The 18428-nt window shown below is 46.0% G+C and overlaps 1 protein-coding gene across 6 annotated transcripts in view; it reads right to left on the bottom strand.

Moving 5' to 3' along the window:
• Window positions 1-1848: 1848 nt before the first annotated feature.
• The window catches only part of iqgap3 (IQ motif containing GTPase activating protein 3), a 22020-nt gene continuing 5440 nt past the window's right edge, over window positions 1849-18428 (bottom strand). For 5 of the 6 annotated variants that reach the window (XM_040030998.1, XM_040031001.1, XM_040030999.1 and 2 more), the window contains exons 12-38: window positions 18234-18397; window positions 12923-13083; window positions 12726-12841; window positions 12443-12606; window positions 12201-12291; window positions 11687-11854; window positions 11403-11545; window positions 11119-11289; window positions 10956-11039; window positions 10788-10859; window positions 8965-9034; window positions 8670-8878; window positions 8426-8578; window positions 8020-8183; window positions 7711-7935; window positions 7487-7627; window positions 7330-7414; window positions 6664-6896; window positions 6465-6597; window positions 6260-6362; window positions 6056-6185; window positions 5854-5941; window positions 4091-4303; window positions 3754-3914; window positions 2984-3109; window positions 2800-2908; window positions 2568-2681 (exon numbers count right to left, since the gene is read on the bottom strand). In XM_040030998.1, coding sequence (XP_039886932.1) covers window positions 2568-2681; window positions 2800-2908; window positions 2984-3109; window positions 3754-3914; window positions 4091-4303; window positions 5854-5941; window positions 6056-6185; window positions 6260-6362; window positions 6465-6597; window positions 6664-6896; window positions 7330-7414; window positions 7487-7627; window positions 7711-7935; window positions 8020-8183; window positions 8426-8578; window positions 8670-8878; window positions 8965-9034; window positions 10788-10859; window positions 10956-11039; window positions 11119-11289; window positions 11403-11545; window positions 11687-11854; window positions 12201-12291; window positions 12443-12606; window positions 12726-12841; window positions 12923-13083; window positions 18234-18397 — 3791 coding nt within the window. Of the gene's footprint in view, window positions 2682-2799; window positions 2909-2983; window positions 3110-3753; window positions 3915-4090; window positions 4304-5853; window positions 5942-6055; window positions 6186-6259; window positions 6363-6464; window positions 6598-6663; window positions 6897-7329; window positions 7415-7486; window positions 7628-7710; window positions 7936-8019; window positions 8184-8425; window positions 8579-8669; window positions 8879-8964; window positions 9035-10787; window positions 10860-10955; window positions 11040-11118; window positions 11290-11402; window positions 11546-11686; window positions 11855-12200; window positions 12292-12442; window positions 12607-12725; window positions 12842-12922; window positions 13084-18233; window positions 18398-18428 lie in introns of all 6 variants that reach the window. The other variant, XM_040030997.1, reaches the window with a different exon arrangement.

Below are 18428 nucleotides of genomic sequence, written 5' to 3'. Positions count from 1 at the left end.
CTGTATGCGTACAACAACCGTGTGTGAAAAGTGGTCAATAAAGAGATGCTGAAAAGCGTGTTCATGCAAACATCGTCGGGTCTGCCGTGATATGTTTACAACGGGACTTCTGCTCCTGAACCTCTGCGCACAGCGTCTGCAGATCGGGGCTGTACGAAGTCACTTTCATCTTTACAGGACTGTAAGCTGTCGTCTGTGAGGCGTGAGCGGTGTTTGTTTTTAACATAGTTCACGGCGGAGAACAGCTGCTGACGTAATGTGGATCTGAAGATCCATAATTAGCCTATCTGGGGTTGAAAGTCTCGGTAAATGCACGCCGTTTCGGCGGGTACACCGGCTTCCACGAGTGTGACGCTTATTTTGAGCGATGAAAAAATAATAGAATAGAATTTTATTTTTATATTTCAATATCACAATAATCTTCCAATTTAGAACTACAAGTTAAAAAAGAACTAACATAAATAAATTACACTTCAGCTAAATACTTCTAATTTATTTTCTGAAACCACGCAGAGCCGCACTATAAGGACTAAAGAGCCGCAGGTTGCCGACCCCTGCCTTAGGCAGCATCATTAGAAGACATAGCATACATTTACACTGCTATGCTGATGACACCCAGCTCTGTCCATGAAGCCAGATAACACACACCAATGAGTTAAACTGCAGGAATGTCTTAAAGACAAAGACCTGGATGGCCACTAACTTTCTGCTTCTTCATTCAGATCAAACTGAGGTTATTGTACTCGGCCCTGAAAATCTTAGAAATATGGTATCTAAGCAGATTCTTACCCTGGATGGCATTACCTTGGCCTCCAGTAACACTGTGAGGAACCTTGGAGTCATTTTCACCCTGTCATCATGGTTCCAAATGGTTACGTGTCTTTAACGTCCTCCATTGAGAGTGTTGCCAGGCATCCATTGTGTATCCGGCGACTAGGAATGGGTATCGTTTAGGTTTTATCCGATACCGGTGCCAAACCATACTTTTGAAACTGTGCCGGTGCTTAAACGGTGCTCGAACCGGTGCTTAAAGAATGGAGAACACAAACTTTGTCCAAAAACCTCTCATGTTCAGCTGTTTCCCTCTTTTTCTTTGGTCATTTTAGCCTTTTTGGCCAGGGTGAAGGGAGTATCTGCCATCAAACAAGAAGACAGCCGCATGTAGCTATGATGATGTTTGCTAGTTTACATGCATTAATGTAATAACGTGGTTAGCCTACTCAACGTAAATTACACACGAACAACATTAAGCTACTCATGCAGAGAAGAACGGCTGCTGCTGCATCATCATCCTCATCATTTCTGCTACACTGGCAGGGCTAGGGGCCAGGACTCTCCTCTTCGGGTTCTTGGGGGGATGTTGCTAACTCCGGGTCTGATAACAGGCACCACACCCGCAGTAGATGTGCTCGGTGTGAGGTCTCGCAGCAAGCTATCAAATACGGCGCATTTCTCGGCTTTTAAAAAAACGCTATGCGTCGCCAGGTGTTTCATCAGATTCGAGGTGTTACCTCCTTTGACAGTATCACAGTATCAGCTTAAAGCACTTGTTGCAGGCTGCTGAGTTTGCATTTTCTGCTGTGAAGTACAGCCAGACTTTGACCGCTTCGCCTTGGGCATTTTTAATCTGTAGCTCTGCTCTAAAAGAACGTACGTACCTGGGCCCGCCTACTATCCTTGGAAAGGTAAAATGATTGGCTAGAATTCAAAATGCATGACATCTCAGGAAAAAAAAAAAAAAAAAAAAAAAAAAAAAAAAAAAGCAACATTCAGCTTGTTCGTGGCCATCATCAGTTTTACACGCACTCGCACTCTTAGTCTTAACTTTTAAATTAAAAATAGAAATAATGACTGAAATGTTCATGTTTATTTATTGTAGCAAAGACAAAAGAAAAAGGAAATGACAGGAAATATTTACAGGTATTGATCAGCTGGTATTGATTGGTCAAAGCTCATTGCAGCTAAACATTACAACCAGACATCAGTGACCAATGAGCCACTACGGAGTCCTGAAAGGGTCAAACCTTTCAAAATAAGACAGCTTAGTGTGGTTTGAATCCTGAGAAACAAACCAAGATGGGACAAAAACACTGATGTGTCACTCCTCCAAATTAAACTGAAACACACGTTCCCATACAAAGAGAGACACTGAGGTAAGACGTCTCACTCTGCACCGCATCCAAATACTGTAGTGAGATATTAAAACAGGTGTAGGGAGAGGATGTCCCATTAAAGTGTTACAGAGAGGGAGACAGACGACTCACTCTGTTTGATTAGTATCATATAAACATGCATAAAAATATCACGTGAAATAAAAAAAAGAATCATTTTAGTTAAATTTTACGGACATAAAAACAAAGACAGCGCTGCAGACAGAGCACCAACTCAGTGATTACAGCACAGACAGGAGTGTATGAAGACATCCCACTGAGCGAGATATAAAGTCAGTCAAATTTAGTGAGATTCATCCTGATCATTTGGTATAAAACGCCGTTCAGTTTCCTGATTATAGACAGGAGTGTGGGACGAGGCCTCGCCGCAGAAGCCGAGTATGAGTGCCGCTCCTCTCACTTCTTGAAGAACTTCTTGTTGAGGAGGAAGATGAGGAGGTTCACATTGACTTTGGCCTTACTGAACATCTTCATCACAGCCACGCCCTCATACTGCAGCTGCAGCAGGTCCTAACACACACACACACACACACACACACACACACACACACACACACACACACACACGTTAAACTCGTATCACCTGGTTAATGTGGCCCGGTTCGACGTGGTCCGGCCTTGATCCTACCTGGTATTTGAGCAGGAACTCCTCCATCTCCACGCCGAGGAATCGAGCTTTTACTTTGAAACTTCCTCTCTCAAGCCCGGCAGCAATCTCAAACATGACGTTCTTAAACCTGGAAACAGAGAGATCGTGAGCACGCGTCCTCACTGCGTGTCGTACGTGTGCCGTCTGTGTGTTCTGCGCTCACTGCGTGACTGGCAGGTCTTCGATCTCCAGCAGAACGCCCTTCTCGTGCAGCCGGGTGGCGCTGTAGCTCAGAGCAGGAAGCTTGTTCCTCCCTTTGCCGTCTGCCGCCTTCTGATTGGTCGATTTGCTGCAAGAACAAGCCAATCAGTGATGGACCTTACTGACAGGCCTATCGCCTCACTGACAGCCTCGTGACGTGCACCTTCAGGACACACGCGGTCTAAGCACCTCTTTCCTGTTTCAGGAGCTGTTGGTGGATATTTAAGATCAGCTGATGGCAGGTCGGCGTGGATGCCAGCTCAGCTCGTGACGCCAACGCTCTTGGTGATGTTTGAACTTTTCATGCAAACATTCAGCTCGTACCTCAGCGAGCTTCTCCTCACTCAGATTTCGAACGCACGGTTTAAAGCTCTCGTATTCTGGCGCCTCTGATAGAGCTTCCTGTACCCGGGGCTCGTGGTCAACCTCGGCTCACCTGTTCCCGAATTACTTTATTTGTTGTACTTTAGTTTATCCCTTGTGTTGTTGATTGTGTGACAAACGTTTGTTCGTCCCGCCCCAAAACAGACCTCACAGCTCTCGAGGTGAAAACGCCTGGTTCACACCACAGTGGTGTGATGTCACCACAGCCCCGCCCCATTGCTGTTCATTCCTGCGGTACTTCTAAACGTTTGGCGCCGCCACGTCCGAGAACAGAAAGTTATATCTGATGCTAATGGCCTGAGATGAGAAAAACTAGGTCGTTACCCAAAAACACCTGCTTGTGCATACCTGGCGGTGAGGTTGTCCAGACAGGAAGTGATGTAATGCCTGTAATAGTCCACCTGCTCACTGTGGAAGCTGCTCTTAGCCTGCAGGCTGCTGAGAGTCTGATGGAGCTTCAGGAGCTCCGCCCCTCTGCGCTGGCGGTGGAGACGTTGCTGACGGATGTCCTGGTGGGGAAACGTGCAGTGACATAGGGACGTTTTCGAAAACATGCAGGCAACAGGCCACTGGTGCATTCTGGGTAAAACAGTTTGCACACGTGCAGAGGAGGGAGGGAGCTTGCAGGCAGGATGTAGTGAAGGAGGACGCTGGAATAGGAGGAGATGGAGGCAGGTCTCGTTACCTTGGCGATCATCTGCAGGATCTGGTTCTCGCTGTCTGGCGGTTTCAGGGTGCAGAGTCCCTCCAGACGACGAAGACTCCTCAGGATCTTCCTCTTCTTCTCCTCCAGGCTCAGGTTGCCATTGGCGACCAGCGACTGGTTCCGCTTCATCTTCTCAGGAGTCCGAGCATCCTGCTGGGCGCGGCGCTGCATCAGCCAATCGTGACACACTTCCTGTTTGAAGAGATCAGATGACATTAGAGATGGGCCGATCCGATATTACGTATCCGTGTCGGTTCGATATGGACCTAAAATACTGGATCGGATATCAGAGAGAAATAAAAAATGAAATCCGATCCATTAAATATCACAAAAGCACCTCACAAAACTTGCGACATATTTTAATAAATAATTATCTGAATCTTACACCCAAGTTTTAATCTGATGTAAAATATATAGAAGTCCATTACTGTATATAGTAACTGTTATGTCTAATATACTCTAGTAAGCTATAGTACTTTTTCCCTTCGGGGGGAACCATCTGAGCAGTCTGCAGTTCTGTTGAAGAAAGATGTTGAATTTATTTAATTATTGTAGAAAAATAATTGATTTCTGTGCATTTTTTATTTTATGTTTTTTACACGTGCATTAAATTTAGGTTGATTGCGTCGTTTAAGCATCATGAGGTGGAGGGTGGGGGGTGGTTCTAGTGCAGGGCGATATGACCAAAAATATTTATCACGATATACATTTGAAAATCTGCGATAACGATATAACTGACGATATAATTGATGCAAGACAAAATACTTTACAACTCCACAACTTTATTAGTGCAAAAAAACCCCATCAAAGTATTTTCACTTAAACAAGCAGCTGTTTTTTTTATGTGCATTAAAGTTATATAAAAATGTAACAGTGCAAATTCGTTGCTGACAGTTTAACCAAAAGGCATTTCCAGTGGAAACTGGCCGACATATCCTCAGCATAACCATGTATAACATCCACAACACTTAAAAAGAGGTTATACACACAATACAGTAATATTATGTTGAAGCACAGTACGTATCACTCCGCGAGGCTCCGCCTACGATAGCCGTAATGCTCCGACAATCCATCAAGCGCTGCGGCTTCGTAGCTTAGCAAAGTCGTACTGAAACATTTGACAGATTTTCGAGCGCCGTGCACATAAAATTGTTTCGAGGTCAGTAAACACAACCAGAGTTCATACATAAGGCACACGGGATTATAAGGGGCTCTGTCGACTTTCAGAAAAATCAAAGGATTGATTTTAAGTGCGCCGTATTTTCCAAACAACACTGTAATAACGACGGCCCGCTGGCATGCGCTACCAAAAATAGTGCTTTGTTGTGTATCTGACGGACGAAAGCTAAACCAGTTCCACACCAGTGAAGCTGCAGCGTTTTTACAAACCAGTTCAGGTTCATCTGTTTCATTCAACGATCCGCTTTCACTCTTCTCGTTCTGCGTCGCCGCCATGTGCGTATGTAAACAAAGGCACTGCGCATGCGCGTTTTACCCATATTCTATCGCCATATTTCATTTTCTTATCGTTGCCCAACATTACACCGGTATTACCGTGAACGGTATGATATGATAATAAAAAAACGTTTTGATTATAAAATACACTATATCGGATTCATATCGGTATCGACAGATATCAAAATTTATGATATCGGTCATGAAAAAGTGGTATCGTGCCATCTCTAGACATCAAGACTGCAGCGGGTGCCAGTCACCAACCAACCTATAAGTGCGAGTTTTACCTGGTCGCGTGACGGTGTCGTCCTCAGGATGTCACGCAGAGAGTCACCTGACTGCGTCCTGATGACATCGATGATCAGCTGCTTGGTGCTGGGAAAAACAAAACAAATGTTTTCTGTGAACACCGGGTTCTTCTTTAATGTTCAGGTAAACAAACTGACAGACACTGAGCAGGTGAGGCTAATGGCTTAGAGGCGGGGTTACCTGAGCAGAAGTCCTCTGGCGTCCGGTGTGTTGTTGGCGTCGTCGAAGATGTCAAACTTGTTGGTCAGGGTCAGAGAGACCTCCATCTTGCTACTCTGAGAGTCTGATCCTGGATCAGCCGCGGACTCACCTGAAGGACAGAAAACAGTCAGACTCGGACCGGCTCAGACCGGATGGCAACAGCAGAGCATCGGTTGGCCGTACCGATGAGTTCCTGCAGGCCGGGAACCGGACCGAGATCCTTCAGAATCAGGCCGAGGGGGTCTGAGGGGTCCGGGCACAAAACCTCCTGATGCTCCAGCAGCAGCTGCAGAGAGACATGTGAGAGGTTCACGGGTTTATGTAGACCAGGTACAGGTGCGCATGCAGCGAAAAGATGACGATACAGCTGGAGGCGGAGCTTCCTGACCTTGTGTGTGTTGAGCAGCTCGCTCACAGAGATGTAGATCACGGGTCTGTTCACGATCAGCAGCTCCGAGTACTCATCCATGCTGAATCTGTCCTCCGGTTCAGGAACGTCGCAGACGGACTGCAGGAACCTCCTGAGACACACAACACCGTCAGGAGAACCTCCACCTCAGAACGGAGCGAGGTCACCTGAAACCCACCTGAACCTGCTGTGGGTCTGGCTGATGTACTGGTTCAGGGCTCTGATGTGGTAGCCACCTCCATGGAAGTGTTTGTTGGCAGCGGCATGCTGCAGCACGCGGGCAATGGAGCCCAAGACGTGGCGCTGTTCGGGCTGCAGAGCAGAGCCGGCCGAACGGTCCACCACGTCGAAGCCGTCCGGGGCCACGATGGCCGGGTTCATGTAGCGGTAGTAGACCAGGTTACCGACGATCTGCGGGGAGTAGGGCAGACTCTGCGTTAGCGGTTCAATTCAGGTCACGGCATCAGAGCCACGTGGTTCTGACTTCAAGACCCGCCGCCGTACAGAGACCAAGCTTCACGTCAAGCGACCAATCAAATCTCAGCTCCGACCTGCGAGCTGTGATTTCTGTAGACCTCCAAATCTGCTGATCACACATCCATCATCAGTCTGAGCTCACCTGAGCACAGCAGGAGCAGAAATTCACGTGAAACACAGCCCACCTTCATCACCTGCAGCACAGGTGTCCAACTCCAGGCCTGGAGTCCTGCAGGCTTTAGATGCATCCTTGATCCAACACAGCTGCTTTAAATGACTAAATGACCTCCTCTACATGTCTTGAATTCTCCAGAGGCCTGGTAATGAACTAATCGTGTGATTCAGGTGTGTTGATCTGTGTTCTTACCTTGTAGAGCTCGTCCTCACCGGCTTCAGGAAACTTTGCCTTCAGGGCGTCTCTGAGGACCTTGGCGGTGTAACGCAGACCATACCTGCAACAACACAGAACCGTTTAGCAAAGAAGAGACTGGTGACGCGAGGTGCAGCAGCAGGCAGACACGTACGGCAGCTTGTGGAGGCTGGCAGTGATGGCTTTGAGGACTCGGTCCGTCAGGTTCTTCAGGTTGATGATGGAGATGTCGATGCGTCTCTGGACTTCAGGCTGAGCCAGAGCGTCTTCGGGAGAAACCTCATAGGGCAGCGAGCTGGTGAGACAGGTGAGACGCACAATACAAGTGAGACGTGCAACGCAGGAGAGACGCGCAGCGCAGGAGAGACGCGCTCTGACCTCTTGTGTCCGGTCTGCGTCTCGGTCTGGTTGATCCAGGTCTTGTAGACGTCCACGGGGTCGGTCCTGATGCTGAGCGTGCGGTCCTGCAGGACGTCCTGTAGAGCTGGACCCAGCACCTCGCGCAGGGCGTTTTGACCACGAGCGTGGCGGTAGAAGTTTACCAACATCCTGATGACGGTGGGGTTTCCTGTGATCACATCCTGGGGCTGTTCCACCTTCAGCCTGACATCACACACACACACACACACAGGTAAGCAGTGACAACACGTTACTGCTCAGACACAGGTGCAGTGACATCATCGTTACCTGATCTCATAGCGGAGCGCTTCTGTGAAGAGCTGCAGCAGCAGAAAGGCCTCGCGGCGGTCGGAGCCATAGTTAAACAGACTGAACACCACCATCTCCATGAAGGAGGTGGAGCGACTCTGAGGCATCAGGAAGATCAGCTGAGCCAGGTACAGGGGCTGCGTCTGCCACACACACACACACACACACACACACACACACACACACACACAATAACTGGCCAGCTGCAGATATAATGTATCATCGGTTCCACTTGCAGTTGCACAACATCACCACCAGGTGGAGCCCCTGCCTTGTTGGTGAAGCAGAGATGACTGCACGAATCAGGCAGGTACAGTAATGTGATGCCATGGACCTGCTCAGGTCAGCTTGAGGTGAGCGAGTGGCGGGCAGGTGTGCGTTTTACCTGCAGCAGGTAGAAGAGGTGCTGGTAGGCCTCCAGTCTCTCCCTCCTGTCTCGGCTCAGAGCCTTCAGGCCTTTACTCCTCTCCACATCCATCATGTCTGACAGCTGCTCCTTGTTCTTCTTCGTTAGTTTCTTACAGTGAGACACCACTTCCTGTTCACAGACGGCGCTTTGTTAACGAGGACAACAAGGAGCCAATCAGTGTGTGTGTGTGTGGCGATGAGCTGAGGTGGTGGGGCCGTACCTGCAGCGTAGCACTGTTGCGGACCAGCAGCCCGATCTTCAGGTCCATCAGGTCCAGGTCGGCCTCCAGCTGTCGGTTGAAGCGAATGCTTCTCACCACCTCCTCCCTCAGACGCAGCAGCTCCGCCTCCTCTCTGATGTCACCATCCCCGAGGTCGAGGAGGTGAACGAACTTCCTGACCACAGATAGAGGGGGAGTGGCCGAGTGCACTAAAACAGGTGACGGGGAAGAGGTCTTATTAATGAGTTATCGATGACACGGCAGCCTGACCAATCAGAGGCATCTGTGAACTCACCAAGCATCCTGTACTGCTCGCGAGCTCGGTTAGCTCTGAAGAAGGCCTGGATCTTTACGACGGCGCCCACCTGTGGACACAAACCGTTACTGTGGAAACAGGAGATTTTGTCTGACTGGCTGATGCAGTTGTACACACTGTCCTACGTACTGCATCAGGACCTCACAGGTGGATCTTGATGAGATGCTGAGAGTATCTGAGTCCATGAGTCATGTGAGAGTGACATCAGCAAAACTCACGTTACTATAAACTAGAATGTAGTAACCATCCTGAATATTGATCACAAGTTGTTCACACCCATCATCTCTAAGAGACTAGAAACAATATTACCTGGGTTAATACATAATGATCAAACGGGTTTCATCAAACAGAAACAGGACAACATCAGAAAGGTTTGGCACATAACAAGGCAGGTCGATAAACAAAAATTAGACCTTAGTGTTAAGTTTAGATGCTGAGAAGGAGTTTCAGTGAGGTGGTCCTTTTTATATTAGGTGCTTGAGAATTTTGGTTTTGATAAATCCATAATTGATATTATTTCAGGGCTATACAATAAACCAACAGCTAAAATCAAAATCAATGGAGACCTCGCTGAACCATTTATATTGGAAGGCGGGACACGACAGGGCTGCAGTATTTCACCACTGCTTTTTGCTTTGTTTGTAGAACCATTAAGTCAGTGGATCAGGCAGAGACAGGATATAACTGGAGAAAGAACAGCAGGAGGGGAACAGAAATCAGCACTATTTGCCGACAACTTACTATTAACAATATCCTATCCCTCACAGGCACTCCCCCAAACCATGGAAATGCTATCAGAGTATAAGGTTAAGTATTAACTTTAAACTATGAACCACCAGTCGAAATTAAGAATCGCTATAAATGGAAGTGAGATGCAGACAGAATTAGGTACCTATGGGTGGTAATACATCGTGACTTCACCAAAATGTTCAATGCCAACAACGCCCCGCTAAACAAACCTATACAATCAGACAAAGATGGAATACCATACACTCCAGGATCGAATCAGATTAAATATTCTTCCCCAACTGCTGTATTTGTTTCAGTCTTTACCGATTCCCATACCACAAACTGTGTGGTGGATACGATGTTCTCAAAACACATCTGGAACGGTTAAATATAAACGCCCCAACTAAAGAAAGAAAACTGAGGTCGTGGGCTTCCCTGTCTACGAGAATATTACTGCACAGCTAAGACCACTGATATAAAGATGTTGAAGGAACAATAGTTAAAGGAAAACCAGTTACAGCTTTAATATCGGACATAAAGTTACAGAATAAAATACACATGGCAGACTAACCCAAATAATGACATCTGCTCTGAAAGAAGTAATCAGAATCTGCAGTTTGGAAAATGCCTCCAAGGTTTTAAGATTGTGTGCATATGATTCAGATTTTACCCCGAATCAGTACGATAATAGATTCAAGAGGATTTCAAAAGGTATAAAGGTATATGCCAAAGCTTTGAATTCTTAAGGAGAAACATGATTTAGGCTCAGATGACTTCTTTAGATATCTACAGGTCAGAAATTATTTTAATCAAAACTTAAAATCATGGTTCATTTTTATGAACCATGATTTTCTTTACGTTGAAGCCCTGAGTTGAATTCCCATTTCAATATCAAGATGCCGACTTACCTACCTGTGTGTTTCTTTCGTTCTCTTTTTTCTCTTCCTTTTTGTTTTTTTCTCTTCTCAATTACAAGTATAAAAAAGCAAAGACTGTAAAAAGTCAAACTACTGTTATGTTCGACTGATTTCTCAATAAAACAGACAACGTTAACAAAAAAAAAAACAACTCACGTTACGTCTGAAGAAACTCAGCCGAGCGCAATATCGTCTCCTCGCCAACCACATCCTCGCAAACGCCTGGATCTGTTCACACAAGCGGACGACGTGAATAACGCTCATCAGGTGAGCTGCACCTGCTAATCTAATCTCAGTCACATGATTAGGAACAGCAGCTGTTACCTTGACGACAGCTCTCCAGTTCATGTAGAGGAACTGCAGGCGCCGTCTGTAGACCCTCTGCTCGACGAACCTCCTCCAGTGAGACTGAACAGAGCAGAGCACACCTGTGACACACCTGTAGCTCCCAGACGAGCCTCAGCTCTCCAAGGGGGCTCACGCTCACCTGGATGACAACGACGGCGGCCGTCTGATTCATCAGGAAGTGACGTCGTGCCGTCATCCGCCATCTGATCAGGAAGCCTCGACAGAGCGCCTGCAGGCGAACGACGAGGGCCTCGCTGTTCCGCCACAGCACGCCGCGACTGTACTGGGCCGAAACGCTGCTGACCACTTCCTGCAGGGGGGAAAGTGGCACAGCGAGCTTGTAGCCAATCAAACTTTCCAAGCACAGAAACACTGTTCTGGTTTGACAAGGAAGTGAGCAGGTAAGCCTCAGGTGTGTCTCACCTGTATGTCGTGGCGATCCAAGAAGACGCTGTTGTGCACGAAGCCGGGGGGCCGCTCCCAGCTGCCCTCCAGTCTGCTCAGGTGGAAGAAATGAACGGAGCCGTCCTGCAGGCGGACTCGAACCCACTGACTGCGGTTATCTCCTGAACACACACACACACGATTCTCTCTCTCTCTGTGTGTGTGTGTGTGTGTGTGTGTGTGTGTGTGTGTGTGTGTGTGTGTGTGTGTGTGTGTGTGTGTGTGTGTGTGTGTGTGCGCGCGCCTCTGTGTAGGTGCGTCACCTGTGCGTGTGCGGCGTGCCATCAGGGCGCTCAGCTCTCTCTGATATTCTGCAGCACAGTCAGGTAGAACTCCGTGAAGCTCCGCCTCCGGCAGAGACAGCACCCGCAGCGTCTGCTTCGCCCTGTTCTCCTTTACGGCCTGATTCACCGCGGCAACGGACAGACACACTGACGGACACACAATCAATAATCAACACACGGATCAATAATGAACACGCTGACGGGAAGTTCTGTCCTTTAGTCGTTTCTTCTTGTGCAACTCGGAGCGATGTTCACACCTGTCTCCCAGCACACCTTCAGTGATGTCACTGCTGACAGCTAACAGGTAAGATGAAGACGTTTTGCTCTCACAACCTTCCTCTGTCTGACACAAAGCGCCGCAGGTGCGTCGCAATGATCACGAATATCATCAAACACAAACGATGGCGGTCCAGCCTCTGATCGTTTCTAACCCACATGCTTAAAAACTGAACAGGTGTGGTTACTTGTGCAGGTAAATGAATCTGTGACTCACACTTTAGAGCTCTCTGACTCTGCTGATTGGCCATCCTCACGGCTTCCTGGATATCAGCCAACCACAGCTCGGCTCCCGGGTCTCTGCTCACCTGGTTGGACAGGAGGGGGACCTGTGACTGAAAGTTTAAACCTCACCTGGATTCTACCTCCAGAGGGTCATGATAAAGACTAAAGTCACAGTTCTGAGGGGCTGTTGAGGTGATGGCTCTGTTACCTGTGCAGTTACACCTGAGCAGTTACCTGAGCTTTGATCTGCCTGGCTTGGCTCAGCAGGGTCAGGTACTTGCAGGCATTGGCAGGTGAAACCTCGTCCACGCCGCAGGAGGGCAGCAACAGGGCGGAGATAAGCCGCTGAGGGTCTCCGCTCATCACGGCCTTGTTTATTAGGCCGACAGCCAGGAGCTCTGAGGGTCACAGGGGTCAGAGGTCGCAGGGTCAGCTCAACAGAATTCAAAGAAGTTAATGTTTGTGGTTTATAATGACATCATTGTGTGTTTGTAACGATGTCATCGCGTTGTCGTACGCTGTTGTTCGTCCTGCGCCGAGCCGTTCACAGCGGCGATTCCTTCCTGCAGCTGGTTCCAGGTAAGCAGGTCTCGGCCCACCTGTTGTTTCACACCAGCCAGAGTCTCAAAGTACCTGTACGACAGTGACATCATCATCAGGGACGTCATTATCAACAGTGATATCATCAGCAGGTAAATGGGTAAGAGGCGGTACCTGTCGAGCAGGGCGGGCTCTACATCAGAGAGCCCTGCAGACGAACTGACCAATGAGGAGCTGAACTGCTGTAGGTGTCCCGCCTCCAGACCCTGATTGATGAGAACAACGGCTGACAGCATCTCCAAGGCAACAAAGAGCTCCTCCTCCTGCAGTTCTCCCTGGAGGAGACAACAGGAAGTGCCAGCTGAATGACAGTGACGCCAGGGGCGGAGCTAGAGGAATTTTCTTAGGGTGGCAAAATCAAGGCTTTTTTTCCCCCCCCCCCCAAACACACATGCAGGTGGTTACATATGGTTAAAATGATTCAAATGAAGTAAGTATACACGTTTTTCATAGAAATATAGTCCATAACTTAATTATTTTCTGTAGCCCCCATAATTAAACACTTTAGTGACATAAAACATGTGATGTTATGTACTGTACAGGGAGTGCAGAATTATTAGGCAAATGAGTATTTTGTCCACATCATCCACTTCATGCATGTTGTCTTACTCCAAGCTGTATAGGCTCGAAAGCCTACTACCAATTAAGCATATTAGGTGATGTGCATCTCTGTAATGAGAAGGGGTGTGGTCTAATGACATCAACACCCTATATCAGGTGTGCATAATTATTAGGCAACGTCCTTTCCTTTGGCAAAATGGGTCAAAAGAAGGACTTGACAGGCTCAGAAAAGTCAAAAATAGTGAGATATCTTGCAGAGGGATGCAGCAGTCTCAAAATTGCAAAGCTTCTGAAGCGTGATCATCGAACAATCAAGCGTTTCATTCAAAATAGTCAACAGGGTCGCAAGAAGCGTGTGGAAAAACCAAGGCGCAAAATAACTGCCCATGAACTGAGAAAAGTCAAGCGTGCAGCCACCAAGATGCCACTTGCCACCAGTTTGGCCATATTTCAGAGCTGCAACATCACTGGAGTGCCCAAAAGCACAAGGTGTGCAATACTCAGAGACATGGCCAAGGTAAGAAAGGCTGAAAGACGACCACCACTGAACAAGACACACAAGCTGAAACGTCAAGACTGGGCCAAGAAATATCTCAAGACTGGTTTTTCTAAGGTTTTATGGACTGATGAAATGAGAGTGAGTCTTGATGGGCCAGATGGATGGGCCCGTGGCTGGATTGGTAAAGGGCAGAGAGCTCCAGTCCGACTCAGACGCCAGCAAGGTGGAGGTGGAGTACTGGTTTGGGCTGGTATCATCAAAGATGAGCTTGTGGGGCCTTTTCGGGTTGAGGATGGAGTCAAGCTCAACTCCCAGTCCTACTGCCAGTTTCTGGAAGACACCTTCTTCAAGCAGTGGTACAGGAAGAAGTCTGCATCCTTCAAGAAAAACATGATTTTCATGCAGGACAATGCTCCATCACACGCGTCCAAGTACTCCACAGCGTGGCTGGCAAGAAAGGGTATAAAAGAAGAAAAACTAATGACATGGCCACCTTGTTCACCTGATCTGAACCCCATTGAGAACCTGTGGTCCATCATCAAATGTGAGATTTACAAGGAGGGAAAACAGTACACCTCTCTGAACAGTGTCTGGGAGGCTGTGGTTGCTGCTGCACGCAATGTTGATGGTGAACAGATCAAAACACTGACAGAATCCATGGATGGCAGGCTTTTGAGTGTCCTTGCAAAGAAAGGTGGCTATATTGGTCGCTGATTTGTTTTTGTTTTTGAATGTCAGAAATGTATATTTGTGAATGTGGAGATGTTATATTGGTTTCACTGGTAAAAATAAATAATTGAAATGGGTATATATTTGTTTTTTGTTAAGTTGCCTAATAATTATGCACAGTAATAGTCACCTGCACACACAGATATCCCCCTAAAATAGCTAAAACTAAAAACAAACTAAAAACTACTTCCAAAAACATTCAGCTTTGATATTAATGAGTTTTTTGGGTTCATTGAGAACATGGTTGTTGTTCAATAATAAAATTATTCCTCAAAAATACAACTTTCCTAATAATTCTGCACTGCCTGTATAGCCTGGATAATAAATAAATATGTAGCCCAACAAGTATACAATCCAGAAAGCTACACAACATGGGGCGGTTCATTTACCAACACAAGTCTAACTTAAGTTTCACTGTTTATTGTTAGAAAAAAGGTAAAATCGTTACATGCTTAAATTACACAAAATGTCAGAAATCTGCACTGTCATGCACAAAAATCTAAATCTAATTTTTCATGATTTGTTGGATTAACCCTCTGAGGCCCAAAATATAACCGGTCATTTTTGACTTCTTTTGATTTTACGTTTGTATTTCACCTTCAAATTGTGTCATTTTATTTTTTCCCCTCCTTGTTTGGTATCATTCTTTTCAGCTTGACCTCACGTGTCTGAATTTAGTTGTTTTTTCATTGACATACTGTGTTAACACAACTGATCTGAAATCACAAACTTCAAATCCTAGTAGTATCTTTTTTACTGTAAACAAAAAAACTGACATGTTGAGTAAATTATTCTTATAACTTGAAATGTAAATATAAATTGTACATTTTGAAAACTTATGCACACATTTTGTAAACATATACAACTATTTATCTAAAAATGCAGCCAATACACCTGCCGTTTTTTTATTTTTATTTTGTACAACCATTTAAAAATATTACTAAAACTAAAATCAGGTGTCGCAATAAGATGCCCCACAAATTATATGTGACAGTAAAAAGAAATTGTTTGTCCACCACAAGACAGGAGACCAGCACAGGGATAAACCTGCAGGCCTGACAACAGGAGGTGTATCACTCCGCTGGTTTTCTACTAGGTGACAGTGCTGGGCCATATCATACCGTTCACGGTAATACCGGTGTAATGTTGGGCAACGATAAGAAAATGAAATATGGCGATAGAATATGGGTAAAACGCGCATGCGCAGTGCCTTTGTTTACATACGCACATGGCGGCGACGCAGAACAAGAAGAGTGAAAGCGGATCGTTGAATGAAACAGATGAACCTGAACTGGTTTGTAAAAACGCTGCAGCTTCACTGGTGTGGAACTGGTTTAGCTTTCGTCCGTCAGATACACAACAAAGCACTATTTTTGGTAGCGCATGCTAGCGGGCCGTCGTTATTACCGTGTTGTTTGGAAAATACGGCGCACTTAAAATCAATCCTTTGATTTTTCTGAAAGTCGACAGAGCCCCTTATAATCCCGTGTGCCTTATGTATGAACTCTGGTTGTGTTTACTGACCTCGAAACGATTTTATGTACACGGCGCTCGAAAATCTGTCAGATGTTTCAGTACGACTTTGCTAAGCTACGAAGCCGCAGCGCTTGATGGATTGTCGGAGCATTACGGCTATCGTAGGCGGAGCCTCGCGGAGTGATACGTACTGTGCTTCAACATAATATTACCGTATCCGGTTGTTCAGTGATGACGTGACGAATCCTACTTCCGGGCCTAAAGTAGTCTGCGTTTAATATGGCTTTTGTGTTGTTAACATGTTTAGTGTTTTGTATTTTCTTCTATTTAATCTCAAAAAGCTCCTAAAACAGTCAGTGATCACTGTTGACCTCCCTCGGCTTTTATTACCGCTAATCATTTATTTAAGCTCAGTTTTTAAAACCTTAGGATGTAACTACAGCCCAGCCCATGCAGCAGTATATGAATGACTAACCTCATATTGTGGATGGATTATCTCAGTTGTTCTCCTGGCTGAAGTTTGGTCCTTTTACAGCATCCTGCCATGCGATTACATTTGTTCCTGACCACCGAGAACACTCACGTTAACTTTTATCGAGTGGGAAAAAAAGTTAGCTTGTTTATATTATGCTAACATAGCTGTGTCGCTAGCGGTCACGTAGCACATCATTATATACCAGCTAGCCCAACTTCAGTAACCCTACAAACGTCACTGCTGTTTAGTTTTCTGTCTTCATTTATGCTGGAAGTGATAGCAGAGCTGTACGTTTTAATTTGTTTCCAAAACCCCGCAGTCAGGACATGCTATATTGTATTTAGATAGAAGCTAGGGAGCTAACTCCCTGCTAACTTTAACTCCGTTAAATGTCATAAATTCCGTTTTCATGGATGCCTGGATGTTAAACTCAATTGTTACATCTGGTAGAGCAGAACGCTGATCATTTTTATTAAAGATGAAAGACTTTAGACAGTTTTTCAACTCTCAGTAATGCCATAGTGATCGTTTGATATATGGACCTGCAGCGGAGTTTAGGTCCAGACACGGCTAGTGACGTCAGACTGAACAACTGGATTGTGTGTGTTTAACCTCTTTTTAAGTTTTGTGGATATTATACATGGTTATGCTGAGGATATGTCGGCCAGTTTCCACTGGAAATGCCTTTTGGTTAAACTGTCAGCAACGAATTTGCATTTGCACTGTTACATTTTAGATAACTTTAATGCACATAAAAAACAGCTGCTTGTTTAAGTGAAAATACATTGATGTTTTTTTTGCACTAATAAAGTTGTGGAGTTGTAAAGTATTTTGTCTCGTGTCAATTATATCGTCAGTTATATCGTTATCGCAGATTTTCAAATGTATATCGTGATAAATATTTTTGGTCATATCGCCCTGCACTAGTTGGTGACAGTGTTTACATTGCAATGTGCCTTTGTGACATTAATTGGTCGACATGGTACATTTTTCCACCAATAGGAAAGAGGCTTTCCTCCCCCCCTTTCTTTACCATTTTCGTGTTGTCCTTAGAAAACTTTTTTTTTTTTTTTTTTTTTTAAAAACACAAAAAACGTGACGACAGTATTTAGAAAAAAAAAACATGGCTCATATATATTTTTATCATAACTCTGGATTTACTGGCCTGTAATTAAAATTTAAAAACTTTGAAGTCCAAACTTCAACACGGGCTGAAAGACTCAGCGTGGCTGCAGCTTGTTGCGGTGTCATCTTAAATCAGTCGTTTGATTTGGAGGTGCAGCGTGTCCGTGGACCCCAGAGGGTTAATAACTCTCACCTTCCATTTCCAGTGTGTAACATCCACCCACCTGTGTGAAATCTGAAATTCCCATGGTGTTGTTTAAAATGTGCTCTGGCACAATCATAAGCATCGCTTGCTACTGAAAACAAGGAAAAAGCCGGTCCTGCTTTGGGCTGAACCATTTGTTACTGGTGCAGGGGGGGGACACTATGCAATATATTCAGTTTTAGCATTTATATTCACTGTTGACTGTAACTACGCTCAAACTGTTAATGCTATCTTATTTTAATAAACAGCACTGTCATATGCAAAACTAGGGTGGCACTTGCCACCCGATGCCACCCTTCTAGATCCACCCCTGAGTGACACTGTCACTCATCTCCAGGTAAACCCGGTGTTGCACCTGTGCCGTCTGCCTCTGCAGCAGCTGCAGCTCTCGGTGATAAAATGTCGCCGCAAACGGAAACACTTCAGGCAGCTGGAGGTCAGAGGTCATCAGGCAGCTGACGGTGCGTCTGGGGTCATTTCCACGCAGTGCCGCATTAACGCTCTGGAGGGCCGCCACCACTGAAACACACAAACACACACACACACATAC

This window comes from Simochromis diagramma, unplaced genomic scaffold, assembly GCF_900408965.1.
Source record: "Simochromis diagramma unplaced genomic scaffold, fSimDia1.1 OVJJ01000361.1, whole genome shotgun sequence".
Lineage (NCBI taxonomy): Eukaryota > Metazoa > Chordata > Actinopteri > Cichliformes > Cichlidae > Simochromis > Simochromis diagramma.
The sequence above is the reverse complement of the archived record's forward strand: the minus strand, read 5'-3'. Positions and strand labels throughout refer to the sequence as shown.